This window comes from Seriola aureovittata, chromosome 3 (assembly GCF_021018895.1).
Source record: "Seriola aureovittata isolate HTS-2021-v1 ecotype China chromosome 3, ASM2101889v1, whole genome shotgun sequence".
Classification (NCBI taxonomy): domain Eukaryota; kingdom Metazoa; phylum Chordata; class Actinopteri; order Carangiformes; family Carangidae; genus Seriola; species Seriola aureovittata.
The window spans coordinates 10,667,636-10,686,993 of NC_079366.1; the positions used below are offsets into that span (position 1 = coordinate 10,667,636).

At 41.8% G+C, this 19,358-nt stretch overlaps 1 protein-coding gene across 1 annotated transcript in view; it reads left to right on the plus strand.

Moving 5' to 3' along the window:
• The first annotated feature begins 589 nt into the window (after window positions 1-589).
• adcy9 (adenylate cyclase 9) overlaps window positions 590-19,358 on the plus strand; it is a 39,552-nt gene continuing 20,783 nt past the window's right edge. Inside the window, exon 1 of the mRNA XM_056371990.1 lies at window positions 590-4,721. Coding sequence (XP_056227965.1) covers window positions 2,831-4,721 — 1,891 coding nt within the window. The 5' untranslated portion in view covers window positions 590-2,830. The remainder of the gene's footprint in view (window positions 4,722-19,358) is intronic.

Below are 19,358 nucleotides of genomic sequence, written 5' to 3' on the forward strand. Positions count from 1 at the left end.
CTAATTTATCATTGAGATAGTTGAGATAGCAACTATCTTGCTTTAACCGTCATTCGTATCTGCGTTAACTGTCACGAATAAATAATTTTGAAAGCTACATTAAATTAAATGGAAATACAAAATAACACAGTGAACTGTTTGTAAATATAGCTATTTATTTCTTACGTGTTATGGTAAGCTATTTTGTAGTTCAACTGCCTATCGTCTTTTTTAAAATAAACTAATAAAAGTTTTATAAACTTAAATAACAGGCTGCATGATCGATGTAATATTAGTAAATAGCTGTTAGCTATTTTAAATGTAATAATTTAGTTGACTTATTAGCTTTTACTATTTGGCTTTTATTGTGGGCTTTAACCGACAGAAACTGGTGGTATCGTTTTCTAACCAACTAAACAGTTTATCGCATTTCAAAGCTTCCTGTCGTCTGCAGTTTTCTCGCCACCACTTTCTTCTATTAAGCCAGATCGAGCGATGTGTACAGTCACGGGTTGAAATATTTAACTAGTCTATCTTATTGGCCTTCTTGAAAGGCAAGACCGGAAACCGTGTTTTTTAAAACTTTGGTTCGCTTGACAGGCTGGTCCCACCAACCCGCACCGCCACAACAGCTGGGGGAGGATTTCCGACCCAGTCACAGCGAAGATGGTGGCAGCCACAGGAGTGGAGATAGTACGCTCGCCCGGATAAGACGGAAAAGCAGCCACAAACTCCCGCTGTAGGTCTGTTTTTATTTAGCCCCCAACTCCAGCAGAGAGATATATCAAGGAGGAAAAAGGGTGGCAACCAGCGGCGGACGGAAGAGGACGCACCACAGCCAGAGCGCACAGTGTTGTGTTTGTTGGACACATGCATGCCAGCGAAAACTAGAGCTATCCAGACCTAAGGAATTGGTAGAGATAAGGAAACATTGCTTTGGTGGGGGCGGTTTTTGATAATCCTACCGAGGACACATCCAAAGGGGGTTCCTTTATTGCTCTGGGGATTTTCTACTTCTTTGCTCCGGGGGGAATGCGAGGGGAGGAAATCCAGCCTCAGCTCCAAATAACCAGAGACTCCTAACTGGGTCTCCTCTCCAAACGCAGGAAATACGGCCTGGGAAAAAAGTTTAGGAGCTTTTGGAAGCGAGAGGGGGCCTATCGCTGACGTTTTGCACGCGTTTTACGACTTGATTTTTAAGTATTACTTTTTTTTGTATCAAGCGCTCCTGATATTCCACAGAATAAGTTTAAGAAAAGCATTTAAATGTTACACACCGTTGGTGTTGTTATTGCAAGAGTTTTGATCATCACTATTTATAGACCAGCCTGTTCCGACCGAGGCTGTTCCTCATAGCTGTATGTTTTGCCAACTGCGCGCAACAAGTTGCAGACACTCCCAGCAGAGGCAAACCTACGCTAATTTGGGCCAGCGGATGGTATTTTCTGCGCTTCTCTTTTCGGATTACGCCTCTTTGAATAGCGCATACCCCTCCCCGACCCCCTCTTTGGAAGGCAGAGGGGGAATAAACGGTGGAGATCCGGAGAGGGAGTTCAGGAAAGGACGGGGCTGGATCCGTGGGAATAGGCCTGCCTGTCAGGCCTCTTATGATCTGATTCTTGGACTGGACAGGGCTCCAAAATAACTCAGCTTGGAATATTTGCAAGGGCCCGCTGGAATAAAGATGGAAGGAGAATGTATGAGAATAAACAATGTAAATCCTTAGGACACTGAGCAATACATGAGAAGGGATGTAGAGGAAGGTAAAGTCTCCTTAATTACAGATCACCCACTTTGTTTTCTTAATTAACAGTTTAGTCACATTGTGGGTTGGCATTACTTTGTGTAAAATATTCACAGCATATAAAATCAATGTAAAACGAGAATGTTTCTTTTTTTAAGAGAGGGCAGATTAATACTTTTTTGACAATATTTTTAATGTAGTTTTGATGCTTTACGACTTTATGATGTCCACACATTTTTATTTCAGCAATAGCTGTCCATAAGGACAAGACTTTGGGTGTGTTTTAGTTTTTAAAAAGGGAAAGGACGCATAAACTGACCATTTGTCACGCATGTTGTGGAGATAAGAGGGACGGTGTAACTTTTGTAGCCATTTGCTGTGCACAACACCAACTGTTGACAGCCTATAGCTTATCTGTATCTGCTCATACAATGAAGCCCTGGACCTGAACGCTGTTTTTTCCACGCAGACATAATTATTTCGGAATGAAGAGAAATCTGGGCATTCTTCCTTAAGCTGTCTGACTCTGTCATGTCAGCAGTATCGAAATATTGCGCACATCCAGAAGAGGTAATTTCCAGTCATGTAACGTCAGGACTGACTTGATGAAGGCATAAAAAACCGTTGCATCACTAACCAGTCCTTTCCGAGAAGGATGTTCAATTCAGGAGGCAGAAAGAGTGATGACAGTGTTTTTACCGCAGCTGGAGAGAAAGCCGGGCTCAAACCCAGAGCCTCTTTGGAGAAGGATACATGTAATGTGAGTACTGACGCAAACCCGGGGTCGGATAATGAACTGCTCAAGAAACTGGAACGGCGCGTCTTGTGTGAGTGAGTGTGCAGGCTGCTGTGTGCGTAGCAAAGACGTCTGTGCCGTGCTCACCATTCATGCAGTGTGATTATTCCAACAAACACCTTTGCTCTCGCTCCCCCTCTCTGTCTGCCTGCCCGTCACTCTCACCGCAGCCCTCTCCCCCCTCTCCGTGCCACATGTGCACACACGGCGCCCACGCACCGCGTGTAATTGCCTGAGCGCCATCAGAAGATATTATATTAATATTTAACACCTCTCCCGCACCCCCTCGTTTCCGCGTCACACCAGTCAATATGGCCACTCTGCAACATCACCGGCAGCTTCTCATGCATGGCACGGAAGTGAGCTGCGACTCCAGCGGGGATGGCGCCGTCACCGTGCGGATAACCAACAGCGCGCCACACGTGCATCAACATGAGCCACTGAGGGCTGCCAACAGTGGAGCAGGAGCAGCTGGAAGCTATGGGGCTGTGAGTAAAACGAACCCTAACCTCCACAAATACAGTATCTCTTCCAGCTGCAGCTCGGCAGACTCCAGACCAGCCGTGACCTCCACCTCCAGGGTGCAAAGGAAGGCGCCACCGTTGTTCGAACGCTCTGCTGCGCAATGCTGGGACCCCAAGTTTGACTCCCCCATCCTGGAAGAGGCATGCCAAGAGAGGTGCTTTCCTCAGACACAGCGGCGCTTCCGTTATGTCCTGTTCTACCTTGCAGTGGCGGCTGTACTCTGGGGGGTGTACTTTGGGGTCAACAGTGATCGCTGCAACCCCATGACCTTCCTAGCCCCCACAGCCTCCTTTTTGGTCCTCTTAGTCCTCCTGTTTTTATTCACCTTCACTCAGCCTTACACACGGCTGTACAACCAAACCTCCTTGTTCCTGATAGCGGTCACCTTTGCCATAACCTTAGCTCCACAGATTCAGACTGCTGGTTACACTGAGCTGGAGCGGGCTGGTGGAGGGAATGCCTCATATCTCTCACCAGATGATTTACCACCTTCAACCCGTTGCATCTCCCCTGTAGGCACCTTTTCCCTGTGTATGGAGGTTCTGCTACTGCTATACAGTGTCCTCCATGTCCGTTTGTATGCCTCAGTGATGCTGGGACTCCTCTATTCTATATTATTTGAGTTATTAGGATGGCTACCATTGCTTCACAGGAGTTATGACACTACGGGATGGGAAACAGAGTTAAAGGGTTCAGCTTCTGATTGGGAAGGAGACCCACTCCGCTGGCTGGGCCCAGCCAAGGCTCTGCTCCACTTGTGTGCCCATGTCATTGGCATCCACCTGTTCATCATGTCGGAGGTGCGTTCCCGCAGCACCTTCCTCAAAGTGGGCCAGGCTATCATGCATGGCAAAGACTTAGAAGTGGAGAAGGCCTTGAAGGAACGCATGATCCACTCAGTCATGCCACGGCGAGTCGCAGACGAGCTGATGAAGCAGGGTGACGATGAGGGCGGTGGTGAGAACTCTGGCAAGCGTTATTCCTCTGGTGCTTGCTCTGCCTCGGCTGTCTCAGTGGGTGGTGGGGGAGGTGGTGGAGCTTCACAAGCCCAAAGTGCCATTAACCCCAAAAATCACCCTCACAACAATCACAAACGCAAGAAGACCTCCATCCCCCGTGGACAGATAATATTCAGGCCCTTCAACATGAAACGCATGGAGCCTGTCAGCATCCTCTTTGCAGACATTGTGGGTTTCACCAAAATGTCTGCCAATAAGTCAGCACCAGCCTTAGTGGGGCTTCTCAATGACCTGTTTGGACGTTTTGACCGGCTCTGTGAACTAACTTGTTGTGAGAAGATCAGCACTCTGGGAGATTGCTATTACTGCGTAGCAGGGTGCCCTGAGCCCAGACCGGACCACGCCTACTGCTGTGTAGAGATGGGCCTAGGCATGATCCAGGCCATCGAGCAGTTCTGTCAGGAGACATGTGAGACTGTCAGCATGCGTGTTGGTGTCCATACGGGCACCGTCCTGTGTGGGATCCTGGGAATGAAGCGCTTCAAGTTCGATGTGTGGTCAAATGATGTCAATCTGGCTAACTTGATGGAGCAGCTGGGTGTGGCAGGAAAGGTCCACCTGTCAGAAGCCACTGCCCGATTCCTGGATGACCGTTACCAGAGGGAGGATGGTCGGGTGGCAGAGAGAGCTGGGCAGAGTGTGGTGGAGAAACTAAAAGGTAAGTGGCTGTTCACGTTTGACTACCATATGAGTTTTTTTTTTTACATTTTTTTTTAGATGAACTGAAAGTCGGTGTACTGTAGTTAGATATTAAAGAAATTCAAAGCAGTTACAAAGAGAGAATCACCGGTCTTGGACACAGGCTCCACTGATTAATGATTTGACTTTAAAATATAAATTTGCAATTACAAAAAGTACCTGTAAATTTATTTTCAAAGTTAAGTGAGCTTGTGATAACATGCTGAACACTGGACTTATGATAAAAAGCTGAAGAGTACAGCAAAGGCTGAAAAAAATGCATGATAAGAAGAGGCCATGTCATTTCAATAAACTCATACATATACATGATAAAGGTTGAATGTCTACATTGTCTGAACATGGTCAGCAGGGTTCAGTGGGGTCACTGCATGCCTAGACAGCACTAAAATATGTTATCTGACCAGTTATTCCTGTTGAAACAGTCACCAAACAGAAGCAGATCAGGCTACAAGATCAAGAGTTTAGAGCACCAGGAAGAGAGACCTGTTTTAGTTTAGATCAACATCAACAAACCTATTTAAGTAATTTAGAAAGTGAAACATAGAGCAATCAGTATACATTTAATGTCATTTTGTTACCAACTCAAAAAAGACATAATTTCCTTATGCAGGTTTTATACGAATTTGCATAAATTGTAAGTTTTATTTTTTTGGAAAAAAACAAGGTCCATTTTGCTACACAGATCAGGCTTCCTCTTGGACTAAACACAGTTTTGAACCATACAAGAAGTGTATCACCTCCTTAGGCTGTTTGTCCTCCTCTCTCTGACTGTGTTTGTGGCTTGTTGTTGTGGTTGGCCAGAATGTTGGAGCAAGAGATCACAGTTGGTAAGAGGAGGGCTGACTGGCTTTACTGTTCTGAGGCAGGTATTGTACTGGATTCCACTGGATTAAACAGTTGATCACCATATTGTGTCCGCCACTTGTAGGATAGGAATAGTAGGGGGATGGTGCAGAGACTAGACAGACACCAGACAGAGGCTGGTAAAAGATATGGAAAGAAATTTGACTTGACTGTCTGTAACTTGTCGATGCATGGATCATGCAATTTGCGAAGTGGAAAAAAGGAATTTGTTGTTCAGTGGTGATCAGCAATTTAGGCAACTGTGTACTTGGCAGTGAACTTAAAAGGCAGACCGTCCATTTAGTGCATGGGGTTACAATAGATTGCAAGGTCATTCATCAAATGACCTAGCAAAAATAAATGTTTTTGATGGGAACAGCCTCAAAGGCCAAGATTTGCTTTTCTCTGGTTTCTGCTGATTTGCTGCTGGTTACGTCAAGTTATGTTTTTTTTAAGACATCACTTGTAGCTCTGGTAATACATTGGACCTTTGTCATAACACACACACAGACACATTCAGTCTGTCTCAATACTCTGTGAAAAGCAGCATCAATAGAGCTAATCTCTCCAGCAGGGAATTCCTCGTGGACCGTCTAATCTTAGGTCTCTTGCGAACAGAGACTGTCTGTTCTATTGTCAGGCCTTATGTCAGAGTATATTCACACTTGGCTCTAAATGGTGCCATCACTCTCTATTTCCAGACTAGTGAACAGTGACAGAGTGAGATATTGACATGCAGCTTTTGATGAGGGAGAGAAAAGGGGAGAGTGGCATGTAGTTGCCAGCTGAAACAGAGACCCACAGTTTCCTGCTCAGAGAAAGAGATGACCTTAACAGTTAGCTTCTGTAGCACAGAGAAAGAGAGTTTGGCACAGGTTTTTGTAGATAAATCGACCCCATGGTCTCATTTTGAGAGAAATCAACAGTCAGAATCACGTACTGAGTGATGTAACTACAGTTTTGCACGGGAGACTGAGTAGCTGGAGAAATGTGTTTTTTGTAGGTGTTCATGATGTTAGTTTGCTCATCTGAAATTGATTCATTTTATTTTTCACACCACCAGAATACCCTTTGTTTGTCTATTTTAGACATATTTCCCTCTGAAAACCAAATCCATTCTCTTTGAAGTTTGTAAATTGTTGTATCACTGGACTCACTGCCACTTCTATTTTTAGTTTTATTTCCTTTTACTATCAAACATCTATTATATTATCAAATGTACATGAAGCCAATCTTCCATTTCATTTAAAATTCACAAACAGCAGTTAATACCTGGTCAGTTATTTGGTTTGAAAAGAAGTTGCACAGTAGTTATAAATTCTCAGTACAGACTGTCTCTCGAGTGATAAACTGATAATTTGTTGTATTTCTTTCATTCTTCACTTCCCTCTGTCTGTCTTTATATCTTTCCCTTTAACGTTCCACATCTCTCCCTCTGCTTGTCCTTATCCTCGTTGTGTTATCACATTCATTGCCCCAGACTCTCACCTGTCACCCAGGCTTGTGCATGTGGTCTGTTGTGTAACACTGCTTTAGCGCTGTCTGTCTGTCTGTCTTTAGTCAAGGCTTTGCTCTAGATCCCCCAGCAGGCTGAATGATTCGCCTCAGATAGTGTGCTTTCAACCTTTCGCTTTCTGTTAGTCCCTGAACACCCATTGCCCTGCTCTCCTTTAAACAAGAACTGGGCAAACCAAGCTTTGTTTGACCATGAATGCTGCCAGTTGGTAAGATACTGTAGTTTGCGAGTAGTCGTTTCAGAAATGCACTCGAAGTGATCTATGTAATGGATTGCGCGGGATGATTGAGCCACAAACAATCTCCCATCACAGTGCAATGCATGGAAGAGATGAGTCATAGCTCTGTTGACAAATGCATTAATTATACAGGTATGCAGTGAGGGGTTTAAATATGAGGCAAAATAAGCAATATTCTCAAGGCTTGCAGCACTTGAAAAATACACTGGTACAGTGTACTTGCATATCAAATCCACAATCTGTTTCATGAAATTAAAATATTATGAATAAGTTGCTAAAATGTAAAAAGGTAAAATAAAAATGAAAAATTACAATGGGACATAAAATTGGACTCATGCTTTCAAAATATAACTATTATTACCGTACTTACTGAAGATACTTTGTTCAACTGCAGACACAAGCAAAAACCACTAACTATCACTTACTAACTAGCAGAGATGGTGTTGCTGTTTACACACCTTGGATACTTGAGGTAGCAGCTACCTGTTGAAATGTGGCTGAATTTGTTGCTGTCACTTTGGCAGCCGAGCCCCAGATTCAGTGAGAGGGACAAATAGGAGTGTAGTCTGCCCAACTGCTTGTTGCTAGGCTAATTTTTTAAAAATAAACCCCCATTCCCAACTCCCAATCATTGCTACTTCCCAAACAAAATGAATTACTGTATACTACAGTACTATAGAATCACAGGCAGAGATTGTTTTTAAAATCTAAGAAAAAACGATCTACTGTTAATTGCGTTGTTTGAATTGCCAGCATTAGCCATGCTGCTGGTGTGTTCATGCACAGCACTGGCAGCAACGAGTTACAGCCACTGAGAGCCCATGTATTCCGAACCACTCTCACCCATATTCTTTTCTTTTTCTTCTTGTTTTTTCACTGCACAAACAACTCTTACTGTTTTTTTGCAGAAAAACATATGTTTTCGTGACTGAACATAGTTTGGAGACCAGACAGAGTTGTTGGAGATTCCTCCTGTATGAAAGACCTCAGTATGTAACCCCTTGTCACTGATCAGTTATGTAGTGTGCAAACCAAAATGATTACAAGATTACAAGACAACTTGTGTTGTGTGAACAGCACAGCAATCTGACAAGTCATGTAGTGTATAAATGGCATTAGTTGACTAAACTAAATGTGCCTCATTGGGTCACTAGATGTCTCACCAAAGGTATCAACAAATACACACTTGTTTAGGTGATCATTGGATTGCGTTGAAACACGTGCATTTCTCACTCGTATATCCTTAGATGGTGACCCAGTGATGGTCACACTCTTCTCTTGCCTACACTTCCTTCATCCCTAACTAACTTTAAGTTTTAAGCCTTCACATTGTTGTTTAATGCTGTTGGGTTGTTTCACATCATACATGCATTAATTCCCAGTGAGAGATTATGATTTTACATCTTCCATTTTCCTGTTTGGCCTTGTATCTCAATTTCACTTGTGTTACTGGTTGTTACAAGTCCACCTGCTTGAGTGCTTGTGTCTCCTCCATCCTCTCTAATCCAGTCCTTCCATGTCTCTTTCTGTTTCTAGCGTACAAACACACTTGTATTTCACTGCAGGTGGCAAGTACTGCAGTTTTCTGCCCTGGATTTTTGTCCTGTCTGTATCTGCTGCATTAATGCCTTTTTAGGCTCCCATTGTTGAGTGTTGTAGCGTGGGGAAATGAGGTTGTGGAGTTTCCAGACATGCCTGTGTGTGCATTAGACTGTCTAGATTTGTATTTTGCAGTGTAGAATAGTATGATGTCGTACATCTGTAGACTCAAGGCTTGGACCCTAACCTGTTCTCATGGTATCATTGAGTGACACTGGCACCTTGTCGGTTTCAATCTGTGTGAGACTGGAGGTACGTTCTGTGTGTGCATATTTGTGTGTGGTGCATGTCTGCATGTATCATGTATTCCAGTGCAGTGTGTTGCAGTGAGAAGTCCATGCCCTCAGGCTGGTTAATCTGCGTTAAATCAAATGTGTCACCTAAATATGCGGCAGCAAATGGCAGATCCTTAATCATAAGCAGGCCAGCCCCAGTGGGTCATGGGCTTTGATATTCCACTCTGTATTTGTCTCTATCCACTTTTTTCCTGTAAAGTTATTTGTAACTGTCTCATTTTCAAACATCAGTGACATATGTGTTAGCCAGCTGGATCATTTTTATTTGAAAAATTTGTTTGTTTTCCAGCCACCATATGCTTTATCATAGACTTGTCAATACTGAGGACAATGAAAATCCCTTCTTTTCTCTTGTGTTCTCCCATGCATCATGACAATTCCTCATGTAGATCAATATAAAACACTACCTTCTTTGACTGTGATATAAGCGCCAAATATATACATTCATGAGTTTATGTGAAAAGTTTCAAAGGAATAGGTCAAGACGTACAGTAACTTCTCTGACAGTGAAGTTTTCCTCACTCATTTATGTCATGTGACATTTATTCAGGCTTGTTAACAGCAGGCCTTTTTCACAGACAACATCTTGACACGTAACAGAAGGAAAAGCACAGGTGTATATAATAAAATGAATGATGGCTGAATTCCATTTAGCTGCTTCAGTTTCAGGGTCCTGGTATTGTTCATGCTGACTCACTGTCACACTGTCATGACTTCCTTGGACACTTGAATGGAACAGAACCATTGTTAATATTTTTAGTAACACCTGTGCTTCTCGTATTATGACAAGTCAAAATTTCCACTTGATTAATTGATTGGCTGATGATCAGAAAATTCTCAGTTGACAAACTTAATAATCTTATTAATTTGAATGATTTCTTTACTTATGAAAAGCTCTTTTGACACAACTTAAAACTAGCTCTTGCACCAGAGGGCCTTGATGGCAGCAGAGGAGAGGCAGTATTACTTGTTTACTTTCTCCAGCCAAAGTTTATATGCTGTTTTTTAGTGGACTCAGATTTTATTACAGAACATGGGAGATTGAAGAGGTGAGCAGTAAAGAGTCACAGCAGTGACAGAAACCTGTAAGTTTGTTCACTCTGCTGCATTATAACTGCCTCGCCTCCTCAGATCTTCACCTGTCAATGAGAGCAGCAGCACTGCAGCCAAGTGTGTGCGTGTGTGTGTGTTTTTTATCATAGAGATAAGACATCCAGGACATAAAACAAAATAGACTGATGAAAGTCTTTGTGGCTTATATACATATATACACATGTTTAAACTGAGATTTATCACTGAGAGGTGAGCACAGATCTTAGAAACTAATTTAGGCCTTTAGATGTTCTCTTTCTACAGTAAACTCCCTGTGTGCACATATTTCATTTTCTTTTTCTACCCTTTTTCTCTCTCTCCCTCTGCTTTTTTACATAGCCTTCCTACTACACTGTCGCACACACCATCTTAAACATATCCTCTGTTTCTTTGTATACATACAGCACATCTCACGTCCCTGTGTGTCTGTGTGTTTGTGCGAGGGCGATGCTCTGTATAAAGTTGAGAGGAGACAGTTGCCCTAAGGCCTATGACCCATCATGGTGTTGCTTCGCCCCTGCGACTCTTATATCACTGGTTCTCAGAATCACTGTCACTACAAGGTTCAAAGGTCAACTGTAATCACTTGACTAGCTGGTCTTGCAAGTGTGTCTGTGTGTCTCTTTCTGCGTCTGGCTGTGTGTATGATAACAAAATGAAAAGAAAAATGCTGTCCGGTAGCATCAGAGCAGAGCATGTAAAAACAGACATACACATAACCAGACATAGATTTACTGGTGAAGGAGACAGAAAAGAAAGATAAAAATGGATTTTTAATGATGGATCATACATTTTGAATGTTATAGTGGAAATCACCTAGGTTGTTGTTTCATTTGTTTTAGCAACATTTTGCTGCAACCCAAGTCTTTATCCTGAGTGGCAGTCATCTCTGTGGCAAGAGTGCTAGGGTGCAGTTAATGAGGACCAGGGTTCATGTTTTATCACTCACTTTATCTTGCAGTGTCTGAACTTGGCTTCATGTGTCTTGATGGTGATAATATACTGGTAGAAAGAAATTTTTTGAAATTTGACTTGTCTGCCTTGTAAAACACCTCTTCAGTTCCATGACAGTATTGGGACAGATTACATTGATTTTATGTGTGTGTGTTTGCCCACGTTTAATAGACACTAAAGCAGTGCTTTGTTTCGTGATATGGATCAATCTAATCGAATTTTTCAATGTTTTTTTTTTTTTTTTTTTTTTACTGTATTTAGGATTTGGTGGCAGCTGAGGTAAAACTGTGACAGTCCAAGACAGACTGAGACAGTATACAGTACAGGGAAAACACTGCAGTCAGTTTCTGTATGTAGAGCTCTCTTCTGTTCTGCCTTGGTACCTTTTGTTGCTCTTGCTACGTATAGTTATTCTCTTTGTTCGAAAGAAACTAGAAATATAAAAGACCTCACTTATTGTGAGCAACTCGGTTAAGAGCAACAGATAAAAAAACTTGATTTAAAATGTTTTTAAGAATTTCTATTTAATTTTATAGGGACAGTGCCAATCGATTAAAATCACTGTACATGTGCCTGCATTTGCCAAAAGCCTAACTTTCAAATGTCCCATGGCCAGATGTTGAAGTCTTTCAGACAATTATTCATAGTACAACATTGATTACTAAGTCTATCACACATTTATAAACTGGTGGTTATTGTTTTAAAAAGACCACATGGTTGGTTTTATTTATTTATTTATGTATTTATTTATTTATTTTAAATTTTTTACACATTAACTAGAAATTGCATATATTCTACATTACTGACAAACATTTTCTGACGCATGTCATATGCTTTCCAGTCAGGGTGTGTTTCATTCAGTATTTTGGAAATTAGCAGCTTCTACATATGTCAGTGCACAATGATGACAGACAAAGGTAACTTGTAACACAAACATTTTCTATACAAAACTGTCATCTAGCTACTATAACAAACTTTAAAGAAAATTCAAAGATGGAAAAAGCATCACCTGACTGACTTTCCAGTGCTGCACAAACACATACTGCACAGGACTGGAGCTACAATTTCCGGCATTATGCTCTTCTGCATTATTATATTAGGTACATCCTAATTCTGTTATCATTAATGCTGTGTGTTTCTTCCAGAGAGAAAAAGGATTGTGTAGATCTGGCACTAAATCATAATTTAACAGTGACAGCTACTAACTAATGAAGCAAACCTCCAGAATATAAGGGGGAGGCCAATCGCTCTGATAGCTGGAGCTTTCTGCAGATAGTTCTTTCTTCTTTTTCTCCTAATAGAAATCCAGTTGCTCTCTATTCGTTTACATCCTAATATACCTGTAAGAACACTTTCTTTTATCCTCCACATCTCCTTCTCTTAATGGATCTGTAGTAATATTCAGTCATTGTCTCCCACACAGCTGTCTAATCAACTTCCTTTTATTCATCCACCCCAAATATTTCACGAGAAGTTTGTCATTCCTATTGCTCAAGAATTTGTTGAGTCAACTGTGTTCTTGTGTGCGTGTTCAGTGTTGATAAGCATGCCCAGCCCTGTCCTAGTCAGATTGCAGATGTGCAGCATGCGCTCACACACACACACACACACACACACACACACACACACACACACACACACACACATATATATAAATTGACTGGTCTTTCCAGAGAGTTTGCTGTCTATGCAATACACTGTGCTATTCCTGGTAGAACTCTGGGTTAATTTCTGTAGTTAACTGAATTCCAAACAGATGAGTCACCTGCTCATATTGTATTTAATTATTTTGACAGGTCTGTCCAGTCGTGTGTGTGTGTGTGTGTGTGAGTGTGTGTGTGTGTGTTACTTATAGTTTGTATGTTAGTAGGCAAGTCATTCAATGAAACACTACAACAACACGAGTGTGTTCCCTGTATTTAAGAGACACTATTATCGCAGAAGCCTTTATCATGGCCACATGAACCCATGTAATGATTTACTGGAATGGGACTTGTTACAGGTGGATTCACTCACTACCTGGTCTCATTTGCTGTTCTATTACACGGAGGGTGACTTGCATCGTATTTCCATGTGCTGCCATGTAGTAGTTTTGAACCTGAGAGAGAAATGTGTAGCTTAAAATACCCCAAAAATATTTCATCATTAAGTAGATATTGATAAAGTCGGCTTGCATCAACACTCAAGTTGTGTGAAAATACAATAAAAATTCAATGCTCTATCGGTGTGGGCTTTTTTACTTTCAATGCATAGTATGCAGTACAGAGGCAGATAAGAATTGTTAGAAGGGAGAGCGAGAGATGGGGATAACATTCATCAAGGTCTGTGGCTGGGTTTGAGTCACGGACATTGCAGTTATGTGGTAAGCAGCAGCTCGGACCACCAGGCCACCATAAGTGGCTTTTTTGAACTTCTGCAGGGAAATTTATTTTGGGAAAATGTTGGTAATGTTGGACTCTATCTTGGTATACACATTACTTCTCATCAAACTCTGGACAGTCCTGATAATTTACTTCTTGTGGACAAAAGCCTACCTGACACGCCTGCCAAATTGTTACTAATTGACCTGCTCACACAGAATGCATGACTCTCAGCATAGCACAGGTCAAAAACTGAATGTGTTTGTGCACGAGTGTGTGTGTGGTTCAAGGCTGGGTCAAGGCTTTCTGTAAACTTTTATTTTGGGTTTGCACACATATTTCTGCAGTGCATGAATATTGTTAGTTCTTTGTATCCCATTTGTATGTGTGTAATATCACAGCTCCTTAAAATTCCACTTTTGTGACAGCTGTATGTGTCAATGTGGCAACAGCAGCTGATGTGTGTGTGTGTGAATGCCATCTACAGTGCTGGAGGTGCTGTGTTGAATAGCTGCTGTGAATAATAGATAAGGAGTGTGCAAAGAAAACAGTCTGAAAGACATGCAGTGACATTTTTATCATTTACAGTATGTATTTATTTAACTGTTCAATTATGTCTGAAACCAGAGGTTTAAAGTGTCCCACACAAAAGTCCAGACAAAATCACAGAATATGTAGGCTAGTGAAGTTTTTTAAAGGAAAACATCCCTTTCCATTAGACTTTTCCTTTATGCATCTATCAAATTAATTATAAAAAGGATGCATCTGTGTTTGACCATATGCTCATTGTTTTTGGTGATAGTTGGGTCCTTCATGCGGTGGAGGGGAGTTATATCAGTGTTTTTTCCTGCCTTCCCCCACAATGTGTGTGTGACTTCATCAGGAGTCATAGTCTGTAATGACTTTCTAGAGGGGAGTTGCCTGTTTACCAAAGGACCTTATTGCTAGATATACCCACTTTTCCTTAGCCTGCCCACTTCAGTCAGTCGTTTTGCCAACTTAATGTTGGAGACAGAGCACCAACATGAAGTTTTTTTGTTCAGTATTTGTTGGTGTAGAGTAACAACAGGAGCATAGAGAGAGAGAGAGTTTTACATTACCTATGATACATCCTGTCATTTCATTTCATCCTGGTCAGTTGAGTCAAAGTTAAGTGGAGATACCAGCATCTCTACCTATGCTTGGATGGATTTCTCCCTGAATAAGTGTTGAATATTGATGCAAAGTAGTGAGACTCAAAATAACCACTGAATTTCAGATAAAATACTGCAAATGAGTAATGTTTTTAGCATGAAAATGGATGTATATTTTCTGATGCAGCGTTTCATCATTATTTGAGATATCTTTTTAAAAATACATGTACTGGCATTCAAAACTTGTATCAGTCAAAGTCGTACCATAAAAAGCATGTAAAGTTCTGTTCCCTGGTGGTCTGTGGAAAGAGAGAGTTGTGTGACATGAGAGGGAGGAAGAGAAGAGGGAGGGAGAGAGAGAGAAGAAGGAGCATGTTTTCTGGTCATAACCCTTTCCCAAGGATTTCCCACAGTCTAGCTTAGGGCAGTGGGGGAGGTGTATGTGTGGTGTGTGTGTGCGTGTCCGTGCGTGCATGTGTGCGTGCATGTGTGTGTACACGTGTGTGTGGTTGATGAGGGGCATTGTGAATCCATGTCATACAGCAGAATGAATCACCCCATGCAACGACTGTATGACTCAAATGAGACTATGCAGTTCAAGCACATTTGTGCTCACCTAAAAATATGTTATGTGGAGATAAGGCCTTATAAGGAGAATAAATATCTGAGCCTGCTGCATATGCGTATTTAATACAATACACTGTTAACCTGCCAGTGTGTGTTGAGTTAATATGTGGCCAAGTGTGTGAACATGCATAAAACAAAGTGACGTGCCAGTCGTCATTAGTGTCCCCTTTGCAGCAGGACCAAGGTTGGTCAGTTCTTGCTCAAGGACTGTCCTCTGCTGCTGATCGACAGATTCCCTGAGAGAAACTCAGAGCTTCTGTGAAGTGAAACACTAAAATTCTGTGTTAACAGTTGTGAGTATGCGTGTGTGTGTGTGTGTGTGTGTGTGTGTGTGTGTGTGTGTGTGTGTGTGTGTGTGTGTGTGTGTGTGTGTGTGTGTGTGTGTGCATGCGTGTGTTCATCAGAGTGACGCAATGACACTTGGAGTGCGTCACTGCTCCTGTAAACCCACTGCAATACATGTCACACACACAGAGACACAAACACAAACTTGTAGGAGCTATAGAGAGGAGAGACGATGGATGTTGCAAAAGGGACATATGTGTTCTTTAAGCATTTTGTCTTTATTAGACGGATGAGCATTGGGGAGGGGGACTAGTGTTTGAGCATAATTTTGATTTTATTGATTCAAATTCCAATTCTGCTTATCAATCTGTTGTGATTGAGTCGTGGTTCAAATTTATGCCATGTTATTTGAGCACAAAAAGAAACCAGAATGTGTATGAAAAATTTTAAAAATCACCTTTACTTTCAGCAGATTTTAGGCAGCTGTAAATCAGTGAGTGTTATTGTTTCTTGTTGTGTTCCACATTTCTTAGTCTTTTGGAGCTGGTTCCAGTTAGAACCTGGTCTCAATACTCTACCCTATGCTAGGATGATGTGACAAAGGTCCTGTGTTAGACCCAAACATAAGAACTCATGGCCACATTGTACATGCTCACTGATCCACCAGACTGCCCATAGAAGCTCTATTAATTCCCTGGACTGTGATTTAAAGAAAAAAAAAAAAGAAAAAAAAAAAAGATAAAGGAGGTAGAGAAAAACAAGAGAGGGAGAGAGCAAGGAACTCCCTGGACTAAAATGATGGCACAAAAGAGGGAAGGGGGAAGGGAGGGATGGATGGGAGGGAGGATTGGGAGGGTATTTGAAGGAGGATCGTGTGAGAGCCTCATCCCTCGGTTCCATCAGCGTGTCCAAATATGGAGGCATGTGCTATTGCATGAGGCCTGTAGTCAAGACCCACCACCGACCAGGGAGAAAACCGGAGTGTGGGGGGGGGGGGGGGGGGGTAGAGAGTAAAAGGAAGACGGCTAAAAAATGAGAGAACGAGACAGCAGAGACAAGACAGAGTAGCTAGGTATAAAGAGATGTAGTGAGAGGTGGCAAGAGATGTAAGGTTTGGCAGGACTAAAGAGAAAAAGTTGAAGAAGAAGGTTAGAGATAGATGAGGAAAGTTGGACAGTTGGAAGGCCAAGTCTGTGAAAAGGGAAAACAAGTTGAAGTCTATTTTTAGTGCTGAAGTTGTTTATTTTCTGACTGTTCCAAGTAGCAAGATGAAAGTGAAGAATGGGAGAAAAGGTTAGATGATGCTAGAAGAGAAAAGGGGAAGTTTAGCCCCTGTCTGTCTTCTCCTTCTCCTCCTCTGCCTCAGTTTTAGGTTGACTTAAGATGCTTTGATGCTTAATTGGTTTGAGTTAATGTTGAAGTGCATCTCTTCGTCTCCCTCTGTCTTTCATATTCACACACATGTTCACTTTTCTGTGTGTGGGACCAAAGGAGAGGCTGATGACCTTTGGGTCACTGAGGATGGTTTTGATCATGTGGTTGGATGCCGCCATAAGGTCAAAGGTCATTTCTCAGGAAGTGCAGAATCCAGATTGGGACGGCCCTCTGGGGATTATCCGAAATGTCATCTTCAGTCTAAAACGTTCATCCAGACACTCTCAACAGGAGGACTTGCTGAGCGAGGCCTGGATGAGCATTTGTGGAGCGACTGTCTTACAGCGGTGTGTGTTTTAGTGTGCAGTCTGGTTAGAAAGGGTGAGTGTGTCAGTATTTGTAACCAGTAAGAGGACATCTTCCGATAGATTGTTTTGTCCATTAAACCCCAAAATATTCTTTTTACAATGACATGATGTAGAGAAAATGTTTTATGGTAAATCATTCATTTGCCAGTCATTTCAGCAGTAGTGCAATGTTTTTGTATGTGTATGTGTGTCAGTGTTTGGAAGGTGGAAGTGTGTCAGTAAGAGAGTCATTTTCTGATGTGTGTGTATGTGCGTGCGTGTCCACAGTGTGCTTGATCTTCGGATGTACATGTGGAATTTAACGGCTCAGCTATGCTTCCTCTTCATTCCTCTCTCTGTTCATTCATTCATTCATTCATTCATTCATTCATTCATGTGTTCACACTCATCCCTCTGAAAGTGACTATGCACATAATGTGCACGTAATGTGTGTGTGTGTGTGTGTGTGTGTGTGTGTGTGTGTGTGTGTGGATGGATGCATGTTGAGGTAGTTTTCTAATATATGAGGACACGAGAAACAAAGGCAATCACTGCAGGATGAGTCATACACATAGTAAATACCAGGTTAGGGTGCGTGCGTGTGTGCGTTAGTGTGTGTGTGTGTGTGTGTGTAGATCATCCATCTAATATGTCTCAGGCAGACAGTTCCTCCATATTTACTGGAACAGGCGTCGTGTGTAAGGCCTTTGGGTGGATGTGGGTTGTATATAAACTCACACACACAGTACACGGTACAGATGCACATGTAGAAGCACATGCAACTTGTCAATTGAAACACTGTTTATTAAATGGGTCATTCACTTAAGTACAGGTGACAAATCAAAGGAAACTGAATAACTGAGTGGCGAAACATAACTAATGCAGATGCTCTTCTTTCACACAGGACACAAAATGCTAACTGGATAGTTTGATGAATATAAAAATGATGTGTCTCGTTTGCTATGGCATTCGCAGTCACCAGATTTCAACCCAATTAAATAGCTACAGGAGATTTTGGATTTGGATTTTTGAGACAGAGCTCATTAGCACAAATTAAATCGGAGAAGAGGAATCTGCTGGAGTGAAGTGACATCCTGCAGTCTCTCTTTATTGCCCATCCCTGATCTAGGGGTCAGATGTGGCACTTCAGAATCAGTTAGCAGCCTTGGTATGTGGTAAAGTGCATGTTCAAGCCCAAATTAGTGTATGCTTGCTGCTGAGACTATCATTAGAGTGAAGGGTTGGATTGAAGGAGAGAATTTGCATTTTTTATCTTTTGTCCTCCACTGAATTCAGGGTACATGTGTATCTGTAATAACCAGTAATTCTAATTCTAAATAATTCTATACTGTACGTAACCTAACCCACAATTGTGGGTTTAATACAAGTTTTGATTTGGCCTGAGTTTGAGCATGCTTTATTGGGGATGAGATTTTTTATTATTAACCTTAATTTACTTTAAAAAACTAGTCTAACAATGAGATGCGTGAGAGGGGCCAATTGTGCGTGGGTGGGAGGGCGAGAGATAGAGAGACTGCACCTTAATTTGATTTGTAGTGATTTTTTTAATAAGGTAATTATGTGTAATTTTATGTAGTTCTGTGGTTTAGCAGTGATGTGTGTGTAACTACAGGTGCAGACTGTCTCATGAATGGCATCAAACTTAGGTTGTGTGTGTTAAGTAGTAAAGGTTTTCACAAATTTTAACTTGAACCCTTGACTCGAAAAAGCGGTGGCAGTAATACACGTAAAGAGTAAAAAAGTATTAAAAAGTCTAATGAAAATCAATGGAGCAGCAGTCTTTTCTATGTTTTGCTCATGTTATCACACATAGTTTGGGTTGGGTTGGGACCTCTGGTCCAGTGAGTGTGATCATGACAAGTTTTATGTATATACAGTATGGGGATTTCTGTGTATTTGTTTGTATGTCTG